Here is a 14,465-nt window from a genome sequence, read left to right as displayed (position 1 = left end):
CCCTCTGGTGGAAAAATCATTACTCCAGCACTGCCAACAACTGCCTCGAAGCCAAAAATATATTTAAAGAGAATTTAAAGAGAGTTACACAATAAATACAATAAAACATCTTTCGATATGGGCAGAGCAATTCAGAAATGGATCATAGGGTTGGCTCATTTGTCACGTATAGGGAATGAGTTTGTCTGTCTGTTTCAACCTGGTGTTCAGGACATAGAGATGCAATCCCAAAAGGTTTTTCTAGTTACCCTGTCTACTGTAGCTTAAAAGTGGAACGCTTTAGAATGTAATCACAGTACTAATAATTCCATAGTTGTTGTAGTGTGATAGTGATAGTGTTTCAAGTTAAAGGGGAATACTTTATCTTTTAGTGAACCAGATCAAGTCTTGAAGAGACAAACACTTAATGGACAAAGGGTGTTGATATACAGCATTATACCCGATGGATATAGAGCATGTTTTTGATGTCAGACATGAGTTACTGTGAAAAAAAAAATCATCTTCTGGCAACGAGAAAGCAGTCAAAAGACTTTTTCAGCAGGTTTACCTGCATTTCAAACGCTGCTTATACCCAGCTGCTAATCTTTTTCAACCCTTTTGAACACAATATTTCCTGCATTAATATTCCCTGAAAGCCTCAACAAGGACTTTTGTCGGCAAATCTGCTGAGGAAACTTTAGAAGATACACTTCATCAGCAGTCTCAGAAGCATATGGCTGAATTAAAGCCTGACACCTGGCGCTGCAGTCTGCCTTTAAACTGACAAGCCCGTGTGTGTGAGACGGTCCAACTTTTGACAGCAGTTTGCTATCCAGCGGTTTGAAGACTAATGATAATGTTTTAGGAACACTTTGCAGCATAATGAAGATGTAACTCTGTGCCCAGTTGGAGCCGTCTGAACTTCATCAACCTTTCAAATCACTTAATCCCACCACGGGAGCTGAGCTGAGGAGGAGGAAGAAAAAGGCAGTGCATCAGTCTACCCCTGTAGAGTGACACACAGCGAAAGGAAATGACAGCTTTATTCCAGCGCGGGTGCCAGTGTGGACCAGTCAGATGATTGGTGTTCAGACAGCATTGTCTGGACCTTACTTTAGTCATAGCTGCATAAATGTCATGCTCTGACAGGCACTGAGGGGCTTGATGTTGTTGCACCAGGGAGAGTGATAGTATCTGGCAATGCGCTTTTTCACCTCCCCTCCACTCTCCTTGCCTCGTTTCTTGCCACCCAAACACTACCTTTCATCCCCTTGTAGGAATAAATCTGCAGTATTTGCTCTGAATCCCAACATGCCACACTTTTTTTCCCCCCTGCCGCTGTCCTCCCAGAGGAGCGGCGAAGCCCTCAGTTTGTCGCCGTTATCAGCCCCTAGCTCTGTGGAAAAGCTTTGATGTGCTTCTGAGGTTAATTCCACCTTCCTCAGAGACTGTGTGTATGTGTGAACTCGGCCACAGCTTCTTGGCTACAGCTGAGCTGGCAAGTTATAGTGCACTGGCTGGGATTTATCTTACAAAGCCTTTTTCTACTCTTTCCTTCAGCACCGTCATGATTTCCTAAAGTCCTCTCTCTATAGGACCAATCCAGCAGCATCGTGTCCCCCTCCTGTAAAATATGTTCAGAAATGACTAAACTGCAACAGGAAATATGTTTTGTAGGATTTGTTCAGATGCAGCTTTTTATGTGAATGAAGTATTATGTTAATTATTCATAGCGGATTAGCTGCTAACGAAAGAGTCTTTAATAAAAAGCTGGGAAAGTAAAATGCCAGTCCAACATTTAGCAAAGATCCGAAATGGGGAACAAAGTGAGCAATGAGACATTTTTGTCTACAACTTGTACATGGTATGGTGTGATGGGGGCCTTAAACTGTCAGTGCCTGTGTTTCACTGTATATGCTTTGGCCGAGGGGATCATTTAATCAAAAATAAATTAATAAACAAAAGACCAGAGGGCATTTTTTCAAGGATAATCTAAATATGACTCATCCAGTACATTTATATATGCAGAGAGAGAAAAGCAAAGTGTGTTTGCATATTAGTGTATTCTCAAGACAATGTATCCATTGAGTGTAGCTTTCAGTAAAGACAGGTGTAGTGGGAAACACATAATATAAATGATGCCAGCTGACAGATAGGAGGACATTTTAAAAAGCGTGAGCAGGAGGTATATGAGAGAAAGCAATTTATTAGCTAAATCATTTATTAACGTTGGCAATCAAAGGGATATTGATTTGGCTCTTTTTACACATTGTTTGTTGGTCTGCGCCCTCGAGATAATGAGAATGTGAGGTTTCTGTGAAATTTAAAATCTTATAGTCTCCTCAGAATGGATTTTATATTGTAGCTCACTGAGTTTATTCACTGAGAGACACTGGAACAAGGTAAATAATATCCATTTCTTCGAAAACAAGTCACACCAAATGAATAAATGTTAGGAATATGACTTTCTAATGTACAGTGAAATGTGTTTACATCATGCACACAGCAATTTTTAAATTATACTGTAGCAGTTTAATGTCCTTCTGGCTTTACCTGAGAGGAAACAAGATTTTACATTTATAAACCATTTACCCATAAGGGCAAAAAGAAAAGATGTCTCTTGTGCAGTGGGAGAAACTGTAATTTTTTCTCTCTCTACTCACAAGTAAGCGTACAAATCTGTTTAACAGTTTCTCTGCGGTTGCCTGATGCCTATGGGCCAGGGTGGGGAGATGTGGGGAGAATTGCTTATCAACATTAAAGTTGATAAACCTTTTTTTTTAGGTGAAATCAACATATATGGGTATGTAGTATAGTAAAGAGTGTGAGAGTGGGAAAAGGAGGGGTGACATAACTACCTATCACCTATATAATTTAGAATTGGGTTATTGGTTATTACTGATTATAGGTTATTGGTTTCATTTATTTACGCAGGAATCAACACAATTCGGGACCAAAACCATGTTACCTTTAATTTGTTTGTCGACTTTCAAATTAATGTGATTCAACCGCTTATGGTGGTTTTGGCAGGAATGAGAATGATGAAAACCATAGTATCATACATAATATAATTACTAACTATAATTTACTAAAATTCACCAAATCCAAGTGAAAAAACCTTAAAAAAAATAATGCAATCAACACCATCCCCATTGCCAGTGGTTGGTTTGTACGGTGGTGTTCTTAGTTTCACCCCTGTGTCACACTTGCATAAACACCACCATTATGATAACATGCAGGTGGTTACTCTATTTAGGTTTCTCTCTTAATCAATTATGTAGATCCAGTGGCGGCCCTGGCTTGTAAGACACCCTGGGCAGACCACCTCCAATGCAGAGGCATTTGATCTGGTATTGACTCTGGTGAAAATCCTTTCAAACCCAACATTAAGATGGTTGGAAATATAATGAGTTATTAGAAAAAGAACATTGTTTTTCCTCTTTGCATCAAGTGCATGGCATATGTCTTGTGAACAGAAATCTCCTAGCCTCAAATTAATGTGAACTACACCACTATTGGTGATTATGTTAGAAACATACAGTATGTACTCTCGGATTAAATACGTCCCTTCCGAAACATAATCGAGAATGTTGTTTAGTTGTGATATAATTCTTGAGGAACAGGGTTGCAATGACTGAGACCTCAGTGATGATAGGAGTCTTTGTCATCCTGTTCAAACTCGTCCTCATTTAAGGCTTTACACCGATCAATATCCTGTGTTGATGATTGGTAGCACAAAGTTGCATCAAGCTGCTTGATACACACAAGAATATTGTTTCCCCCTCGAGAGCTATGGATTTGTCAGGGTGCAGCCAGGAACAAGAGGAACTTGAAATGACAAGCGCTGACAACAAATGATGACTAATGTGCCTGTGGAGCACGGATACATCACGAGCGCTGCCAAATTACAATCGTCGGGACAGAGTCGGTTAACTCTCATCCTAAACCAGACTGCACCTGAGAAACGCTAACGCTTTAGCCAATAAAACACAACAAAGCACATATTCCATGGTTGGCTGCTGTTTGCTCAGCTCTGGCTTGGAAGTCTGTTCTGCAGAGTCAGCATATTTCAGCATATTATTGTGAAGTGAAGTGATTGCATTAAGATGACTGCAGTAGAGGTTCTATATCCTGGTGATAAGAAGTTAACAATGTAATATAATCGCAGTAACATGAGCAATACACAGATATATTTCAAGTGTATATAAGCTATGATTATACAGAACAGCCTATACCAGATATTTTATTTTTTACCTTTCCTGTTTAACCAGTCTGTGAGGGTTATTCAGTTATTTGTTGTCTTCATTTCTTGCAATGTATTTTTAATGATAAGTATAAGAATTAAGGGAAGCTGAATTTTTTGCTGATTCTGCTCCTCATATATTGTTGGAGCAAAATTACATGTCAGTTACTGTGTTTTTGAGCAATAGTACCAACGGTTTGGCTGTAAAAGAAAACAAAAATCATAATAGCAAATTAAAAGACATGGTATAATGTTATTTAGTTATATTTTAACTTAATTTATAATTCAAAGCAATAGTTGATTTAGTAGGAAACCCAGGCACATTCAAAATAACTGCATACTACTTTGAAAAAGGAAAAGAAAAACAAGCAACGATGAGCAGTGAATATTTGCACTTCTTATTTTTCTCATAAATATTTCAGGGACATGGTTAATTAGTCATTTAGAAATTACAGCAGATTTTTTTTTGTTTTAGCCTAGATTCAATAGTGGATATAACAGTTGAATTACATAATGTTTGCATAACCAGTTAATCAGTGCTTTTGCGTCTTCAAATAAAAGCAGTCACTCAATGTTTTTTTTTTCTTTTTTACTCATGGTAAACTAAGAATAATATAGTTGCACAGTATAATAGTGCTTTTTATTTATTCCGATGTTAAGTGCACCATCATTTCAGATATTAACACATATTACCACATCTGAAGACGATGCTCATTAATATGAAAGCTGTTTAAAATCAAGTCACAACACATACATTATTGTTTTGACTTGAGTGTTAAAATACACACTTTTGAGGCTCTAATGGCTGGTTTTGTTCTAATTATGGTTCTGGGCTGTTAAATAGATCGCATCACACTTACTGGTGTTTTCAGCCAGTCCATTTATTGCAGACTGTATGTATGTTTTTGTACATGTGGACAGTAAATCTGTTCCTTACATATTTAAATGGCTTTTGTAGGTTTAAGACCTGGTTTTATGGTTAGGAATTTCGTAGTGGTAATAGTTAGGGTATGGTGCTCGGGAATGCATTATGTTTATGAAGGTCCTCATTACGAATGCTGTGTATGTAGTTGTATTTGTTACCTTTTAGCAGAGACACTGACCTTGTCAGGACCATTAGTCCCCATGGGGAGCAAAACCTGGTCCTAATGAGGCAGAACTTGGTGTTGGTGCACTGAGTGGTTATGGATAAGGCTTAGGATATTCTGGCCAGGATACATTATTGTCCATCATTTAAAAAAATATGTCCCCAGAGTGGTTGGATTGCAAGTATTCATTCATTCATTCATTAAAGTAGCAGTAGCCCCAGTCTGTCTCACGTAGGTGCCTGAGTATTGACTGTTTGTGATCGGATCAGTCCAGACATGTTATTGTGTGGTCTGACCCAGGTTTGAGAGTGGGAGACAGCACTTAAGAGTTTGTAGTAACTTGTCAGAACAAACAAGGTGTGAAAATGCCTTCTCCCAATCTCCCCAACGCCTCTTCGGGGGCCTTTCTGTCTACCACCACTTTCCCTCCTCATGGCTGACTAGCATACCTAATCAGCTCTTATTCCTGGAGCTGATTCACCTTTGAAAGACTGGTAGCAGTGCTCCACTGTGCCACACTTCCCTCTGCAGGCACAAGAGGAAACTTTCTCAGTGGGCTGTTTGTCTCATCACTGTTAGCTGAGACACACATTAGCATGTGGGCTGCTGGTCTCTGGTCACGGCAATCGTTACAGGATACCCTTCAGAGGATAATGATGTGCTCTATGTGGCACAATCGCTAATCCCTCATTCTAATCCCTGTCATATGCTGGAATACACAATAAGTCGTGTTCATTGTGCTGGTGCTTTTTTAAGATACCAAAATATGGCCTGGAGATTTGACTGCTAATACCATGAACTTCACAGGTTTGAGCTGCCCCGGTAGGCTAGGACCAGGTTTGTAAATTAGCAATAATGCAGCTCAACACTGAAAATCAAATACTTTGTCAATTATAAAATATATTCCTAATGAATAGTCACTAATACGCATGATCTTAATACTGATCACATTACTAGTAAGTATCATTTTGGCCATAACTGAGAAGCCCTATGTTACATAAAAACAATAAAACAGAGAGATATTATTATTTAATGATTTCATCATTCACATTCACCACATTCTGGGAAGTACTACCATTGAGTCTACAAATAGCAAATTGCATCCTGGTCCTGAGGTGGAAGCCAATGCTGAAGTTTCTGAAATTTGTATTCTCTTCAGTGGTGACCAGAGACTGGTTTGTATGCAAGTCTATGATAAAATGAGGTTGCTCTCAATTGATTTGCAACTCCAAACATTTCCCAGCCATGTGTATAGTCTCACTTGCTAGTCTCAGGTCCTCTTCAATATGGCATGTTGCAAATAATAGTTCAATTTAGAGTCAAACAGAGCATCAAGCAGGACATGAATACAATTCGACCGACACCTAGTGCCATTCAAAAGGGGGAAATGTTGCATGTGTCGGCTGCCATTCACTCTCAGTCATGTCCACCTTTACCCTTCCAACTACACTCTTAGAAATAAGGGTTCCAAAAAGGTCCCTCTACAAGGGCGGAGGTTCTACCTGGAACCATTTGCTTCTGAAAAACCCTTTTATAAAAAGGTTCTACCTGGAGCCAAAAAGGGTTCTCCTATGAGGACAAGCTGAAGAACGTTATATGGTTCTACTTAGCACTTTTATTTCAATGTTTGAGCATGAATGTAAAAGAAAGGTAGCTACTCCCCCTGAGTATTCCTATCAGTTACTATCACACAGATCCATTTGACTGGAAGAAAATGAGATGCAGGAATGCCATTGACTGAGGTGTCAATTGCATGCTGCCAAAAGACTTGTGTTTGTGACTCTCTCTCTCTCACTCTGTGTGTGTGTTTGGCCTCAAATTTAATTGTGTTTCTATGTCTCTGCTGTCCACACACTGGACCTCAGTGTCAGGTGGGATAGATGTCTAAATTCAAGCTGACATCTCAGTTTCATGAAAATATACAGACCCTTGGAGCCTTTCAATTGTTCAAGCATGTCCTTTCCATTAGTTACACACAATAACAACAGCAGCAGCGGCAGGGCTGACAGGGGTCAGAAACAGCAGAGGTGAGAGTGGAATGAGTCTGACTCAGTGGCTTGTTGGTGACGATTTATTGATCCTTATCCAGAATATTATATTGTTTTCTTTCCATGTGTGCCTCAGTTTACCATATTATATGTCATCATTGTGTGTTTCTGCATGAAGCATGAACATGTGTGAGCTCATGTAATTAACTATCATTAAACCGCTAATTTACATGTCTTGCATATCAACGTCATGGTGTTTTGCTGATGTCACCTTTGACTAAAATGGGGCTAGGTTTAGGCACACAAAGCTCTCTTGAGCTTGTCACCTGTCAACTTGTCAATCTGATACTGTGAAAATAAAGGTCACAGTAACCTTGCAAAACGTTTTACGGGCAACAAGAAGTCATACAGTAATTGTGGACGGCGGTAATGATGGATGGCTCAAGCAGAAAGAGAAACTGTGAACATTTCCCTGCAACGTGACTGGTTTGTAGAGGAACAAACCCTTGAGGTAGTTATTAGTGTTTATTGGAAACATTTGTTTTCAAGTGAAATGAGACATAAACGGCGTGGTTCACAAAGTTTTAAAGTGCAATTGCCAGTGATTTTGCCTTTACAGCCAATAGGTTTAAGGACACTTGTGTGCATCGCTTGTGTATTTTACCAAAGTGGTTGAGACTATGGCTAACCAAGATCAGACTGATCTGAGGGACGACTAATGAATGACACTTTTCTTGAGTGCAAACCAAATGAGTCAAACAGGTTTCAAACACAATATAAACATACTGTTCCATCACCCAATGATCAGGTCCATGCTGAACTCTAATCTCCAAGCAGTGCTAACATAGCTAATCTGATAAAGAAGCCTCCTCCAGTAAATCTGATGTAAACTTTGGAGGAAAGTCTCCACTTGGTTCCCAGCCCAATGTCACTGCCCAGTGGCTGCTAGATTGTTCATGAGCAGAATTTAAAGCTTATTAAATATGGAAAAGGGCACAGTGTTGGCCCAAAGCCTGGACACCCACTCAGGCCTCAGGCAGGGGTCCCAACCTGTCACATATCTGCTTTCTTTGTGTGTGTGTGTGTGTGTGTATTTGTGTGTTTGTGTGCCTTTGCCTATTGACATTCACTTCCTCACATTATTTGCTAAATTGGTTACACACTGTTCTGTCATTATGATGAAATGGGCCCTGATTGCTCGATGCTTTGCCAGGTGAAATACATTTGTATTCTGTTACAGCATGATCGACAGGGTTACCAAAAGATAAATGCAAAGCAGTCTTTAGCATCACAAGGTTTGCCAGTGGCCATTCTGGCTCCATTCAGATGGTTTTTGCCAAGTGGCAGGATGGCTGCCAGTTTCCACAGCAATCTCCGCCACCTGTGATGGATGGCCCAGTGGGTTAGGCTACACAAACGCAGCTGTGATTGCTCAGAGCCATAATGGAGGAAAGGGGAGACCTGTGAGCAGGAGATAGACATAACTTTTATAAGCTTTCATGTTGCTCTGAGTTAAAATAGAGAGAGCAAATTCAATGCTGGGAGATCATGGGTAAATAGCTCTGGTAGTGGCACCATTTTTCTTGGAGCACAGAGAGAGGAAAAAAAAAACCCTGAAACATTTTTCTATCCTTTTTTTTGGCTCTTTTGTACACCTGGTGAAATGCTATACAAACCAGCACCAAGCGTGACACATGTCTTTGGTTGTTTGTACATGCCCATCCCAGCACTCATATATTTCACTGTGACACACTGTTTTGTTCTATGGAGTAAATATGTCAAACCATGACAAAGATGAGGATGTACTGAGAAGCATGAGTAATAAATGGCCGTTTCATATAATTAAACTGACAGACAGACACAGATTTGAAGTAGTAGAGTAGGCTAACGTTTTTTTTGCTATATGTTTTCTCCACAGAAAGACATGCTGGACGTCAGTCAGATTATGAAGGATCTGGCCAGTATGGTTCACGAACAAGGAGATGCCATAGGTAAATTGTGTGTGTGTGTGTGTGTGTGTGCATGTTTGACTGTAATACATTATGGAGAGAGGAGGTTGGGTAGAAATGCTGAGGTGATTGGCATTCGTCTGGAATAATTGTAAATTAAATAAGTGTGCAGTTAAGGTGGTTTGGTCATCTAGTCAGGATGCCTTCTGGACGTCTCCCTGGCGAGGTGTTTCGGGCATGCCCAACTGGAAGGAGGCCCCGGGGGAAGACCCAGGACGTTCTGGGGAGATTATAGCCCTCCGCAGGCCAGGGAACGCCTAGGTGTCCCAGCAGAAGAGCTAGTTGAGGTGGCTGGGGAGAGGAGGTGTCTGGGCCTCGATACTGAGACTGCTGTCTCCTTGCCGAGCCAGCACCAGGATTTGCTTTCTTGTGAAAACCTATGACAGAGCTATATTGTGTTTGAGTTGTGCAATTGAAAATGGAGCTGTAAATGGAGAATATCATCATATCTAGGTTTGGTTCACACCGGTCAACATTTTAAAACACTTTCTGACATTTTACAGATCAAACAAGTATGTAGAAAATAATCAACAGATTCAGTGATTATGAAAATAGTATGTTTGAGTGTGGGTGGGTGATGGGTCAGGTTGCAGGATACATGTCCATGGGTCTACGAAAGTGAGTCCAAATAATTGCTGATAATGATTGAGGTCTTGCGGGTAGCTAAGGGATTAGGGTACTTCTGTCCATTAACTAGAAGAACATGGTAAGTCTTTGTGTATGCTTAATATTACTTACATTGTTATCTCTCACTCAAGTAGCATCAATAACCTTTGTCTTTTAATTTGACACACTTGATTAATGACATGAGCACAAAATTTGTACTTGGCAAAACAAACTTTTTTACCTCCACTGTGCTGCCAGGCTGGCACATACTGTGATGAAAGCCCATTGTTGTGGGGTTATACAGAAAGTTGTGGGTCAGAGAAAATCCATTTAGACACCCTGGTATCTGTAAATGATTCTCTGCACCCTGCAGTGATTTAAACTTGGCAGAAAGAAAGACACTTAGCGCACAGATATAGGGCAGATACGCAGGCTTTTGCTGCTGGGTCACAAATCTGTTATCAGCTATGTCTGGCTCCATCATGAACATGCACTGGAGAATTGGCTTTTACTTAATAATGTCACACAGTAGAACAGGCAAATAAGCATACCTAGAAAACATAGTGTTCAATGGTTTGTAGATCAGTTCTGAGAAGAAATAAAATGTGTCAAAGAACTAAAGAAGAAGAAGTCAGAGTCAGTTCATCTTCAGCTTTTGTGCCTTCGACTCTCTGCCTAAACCTAACCACATTCATAACAACAAAGTCCTTTACCGCAAGTCACTTATTTCAGCCAAGCGGTTCAAACACTATATCATGATGATATGCACAACTATAGAGATGTAAATAGGCAATTACATTTTTTTTTCTTGAAAAACATAATGAAGAATGCAGATTATCTGCATAATGAAAAATTAAATTTAAGACACAGGGTTGATTGAAATACAATTAGAATCCATGAAATAAAACTGAGGTAACACATTTCTGGGTTAATTCCTTAGTCAGATTTAGAATTCAATGAACAGTCTGCCTCCACATTTTTGAATATTGTTCGTGAATTTTTCTGCCTCTCGTGCTTGATCTGGATTATCACACATGAAAGAACTGCATACAGGGGATTTTTTTTTTATTCTCTTAATTTTGGAAGGTATGATATTATGGACACAGAAGGTGAAGGAACTCTGTGTACTCTCACCTAAAGGGATGATCGAAGAGATAGGACTCCGTGGAAGATTGCAGAGTTCATGAAATTACACCACGGCAGAAGAGAAGTCCAATCTGATCATCACAGAGCCATGCAGTAATAGACCTCACCCCATTAAAAAGAGATGCACTGAAATTGCCTTTGGCCCTTTTTCAAACAAGGCTTTCTTGGTGTAGAGGCGGATATGAATAATATGTGACTGTGAGTTTTTCACAAAGAGCAGCATTCAGCACCGAAAAAAGAAAATGTCTCAAGAAGGAAGGATTAGTGCTTTTATGGTTCATTTGTGCTGGCAAAGGACATAATGTCTGGGAGTAGAGATGCACAATCATTAAGGTTGGTTTAGCAGGTGGACACGAATGCTGGCACACCACACAAAAGAGGTTGTAATAACAGTGCATTTTTTGTGCACAACACAGAGAACACTTTTGTGTTTTCGGTGCTGGGAGATCATGGTTACAATACACTGTATCGTCATAGTTTTGTGTTTGACTTTTGGAATGAACCAGGAACTGGGAATCCGAACAGATACTTACAAACCTTATTCCACTTAAGGTCCTGAATGACTTAAAGTCATACTAATGAATGAGATCCCAAGCATAATACATTTTAAGAACAACAATAAGTAACAATAACCTGAGGGTTGCACTGCAAAAGACTTCATGAGGTTGAAAAGAGTTCATCCTCTTGAGAGAATGGTTTGGATGGGAATCTGTGCTTTTGACATTTGTGAGAAAATGGAATTATGTCCTGCTGGGTGAAATGCAACCTCAGGGTGTCACTAACCATCTTCATAGGGCCATGATTTTTTTTAGAAATCCATGAACATTCTAAAAAAAGCCTTATATCATCAAAAGGAAGTAGAAAAAAATGCCAATATCTAGCAGATTTGCTCTAAGAGTTAATAGGTTCTTGCACTGCCCACATCTCATCCTCCAAAGTTTCAAGAAAATTGGTTCTGAAGTTTTTAGTTACTCCTCCTGAATGACCGTCAGACAGGTATTGTTAGAAATCTACAAAGAGCTGACAGAACTTTAAAAGGTTTGGGAAGTCCTTCAAGTTTCTATGGAAAAATAACAGTGATAAATTCTAATATCTGTAATATACCTTTCCCTGGAGAAAAGTTTGGCCAAAAGTATTTCCGTTTTTATGGGGTGGTAAGCCTGACGGGCTTAAAATAGCTTGTCTGTACAGAGATTATAAACATGGTGGTCTGAAATCATTAAACCTTGAAGCACTCAACTTTGCATTTATAGCATCCTTATATCTATGTTTATTGTATATCCTCGGTGGCTGTCAGGATAGTATATTAAAAGTATGTTCACCCTCTAGAGTTCAACAATAACTCCATCCATACCTTCAGTTAGCTGCTGCTCAGCTCAACCACACATGAATATAAGGGTTTTTGGAGGAGGTCTTTTTAATGTGAACATTATTAACTATTCACCCATTATCCGTATATTGCCCATGTTTATCTTTTGAGGATTCAAGCTGGAGCATCATTCATACTTTAAACAACATTTAAAAAAGTACAACCATGACCTTTGTTGACCATGAAGGTCATGTAATCCAAAGGAGGCAGCCCCCTGGAAAATCAAAATTAAATTTAAAAAAAGCCTAAATTTACTCAGACTGAAATCGCTTGGCTTAACATGATTTAATTGCTTGTTATGTCCAGACAAATGTCATGTCCCTGGTGGCTGCAGGTGAATTATCATTTGGTTACTGTCTTCGAGATGCAGCTGTAGCAAGATGTTGATAATAAAGCAGAGCACTCCTCCACAGAGGCAGTGTGTCATTGTGAGCACCGCTGTGTGCACAAAACACAAATGCATGTTTTTGCAGACAACACGGAAGAAGTTATCACAACCGCTTTTGATATAACTGGAGAAGAAATAAGTACAGTGTGTACTCTGTAGAGGAAAATTGGAGTTATAATGAAGCAAAAGGAGGGAAAGCCTGCTGTCTGGATTCTTTCATATTGAGTTCTAACTTTTCCTGCAAAACTGTATCCTGATAGTGAGAAGTAGACATGAAACACAGTGAGAAAGGAGCAGAGACACATGCAGTAAAGGTCTGTCCAGCTGGAAGTTGCTCAAGGTACACCACACTAAGGATACTTATTGGGTTTTTCATTTGTGGAGAGTTTCTTAAGCCGTGTTTCCACCGAGTGGAACAGTTCGATTTGGTACCATACGTATTTTCTTTGCATTTCCATTAGGAATAGTATAAAAATAACCGGCCCCAACCATTCCATTGTTGGTACTCTTCCTTTGCAGTCCGGGTTAACAGTCAGCTAATTGGACAACAGAAAAACATCACTCCCTTGCAAACGTTGTCTCTTCAATGCCCTCAGTCTATTCTCATACAAAGCTTGACATCTTGTTGAGACTGACATAAACCAAGCAGGAAATGAGCTGTTGGATGTCCTCCATTGTTGGCTGTTGAGTTGTTGTTGTTGTGTCGATATCACGCTACGTATCTCACTCGCGTGATCATAGGGCATAGCATACACTCCCCTACCAAGTATAGATGCTGTTCTCAGCCCGACTCGGGGCTTTACTGTTCCAAGTTGTACCATAGCAGGCAGGGCAGAGCCAGACAGTGCAGTCCACTGATTTGTCAACCGAGAATCATCACTTGCATGCGTCAGTACAGATAAACAGCTGTGTTCTGTGCAGCTTGCAGTCTTTTCTCAAACAAAGCTTGACTTCTTGTGATAAACAGTGACGTGCCAAGAAGAGCACAGCAGAATGCTGTCATCCAGACTTGCTCTTTGTTTACGGTATCTTGTTCTTCTTCTTCTTTGTGGAATTAGTTGGCGGGATACACTGTGTCACATTGGTGTGGTGTTATTATAGTTATGTTGATGCATATTAAGTAAATAGCTACGCAATTTCCACTTCTCAGTGGAAATGCAAGTCAGATCAGGATGTACCATTCCAAACTACACCTGTCAAAACATGGGTGGAAACAAGGTTTTAGTCATTTGTTTCAGGGTATGACTCTTTTTAATTGTGAAGTTGGAAATATGGATATACTGGGTTTTGGAAGAAGAGAAATGTTCAAAATGAGACCAGGATTATTAGATAGCAATATAAAGTCAGTGGGTTTAGCTGTTGGTTACTATATCAGCTCAACCATCAATCAATTAACAAGTTGAAGAAGTTTGAGGTTTCATTATCTGCATGTACGTCTCTCTCCTATGAGTCACCAAAGGAGTAAATTCATCCACTCAATGCAGTAATGTTCAGAAGTCAGCACAGCAGGAAACACTGAGGTGTCTTTGCCCACATCTCTTGTGGTTGTGTGCTTTTCACATTCTCAGCAGTAACGCCACATGTAATTATGTGCATGGTTATGTAATATATCAAATATTGTAGAACATCGAGTTCATTAAACACATTTG

At 39.8% G+C, this 14,465-nt stretch overlaps 1 protein-coding gene across 1 annotated transcript in view; it reads left to right on the top strand.

The window, feature by feature from the left end:
• The window catches only part of tsnare1 (T-SNARE Domain Containing 1), a gene marked incomplete at both ends in the record, with an annotated part of 61,624 nt that overhangs the window by 32,222 nt on the left and 14,937 nt on the right, over positions 1 to 14,465 (top strand). The window contains one exon of the mRNA XM_083891035.1: positions 9,217 to 9,289. Coding sequence (XP_083747161.1) covers positions 9,217 to 9,289 — 73 coding nt within the window. The remainder of the gene's footprint in view (positions 1 to 9,216; positions 9,290 to 14,465) is intronic.

Source organism: Microchirus variegatus (genome assembly GCF_963457635.1).
Source record: "Microchirus variegatus genome assembly, chromosome: 1".
In the NCBI taxonomy this organism is placed as follows: Eukaryota; Metazoa; Chordata; class Actinopteri; order Pleuronectiformes; family Soleidae; genus Microchirus; species Microchirus variegatus.
This window is presented reverse-complemented; position numbering and strand designations above follow the sequence as displayed.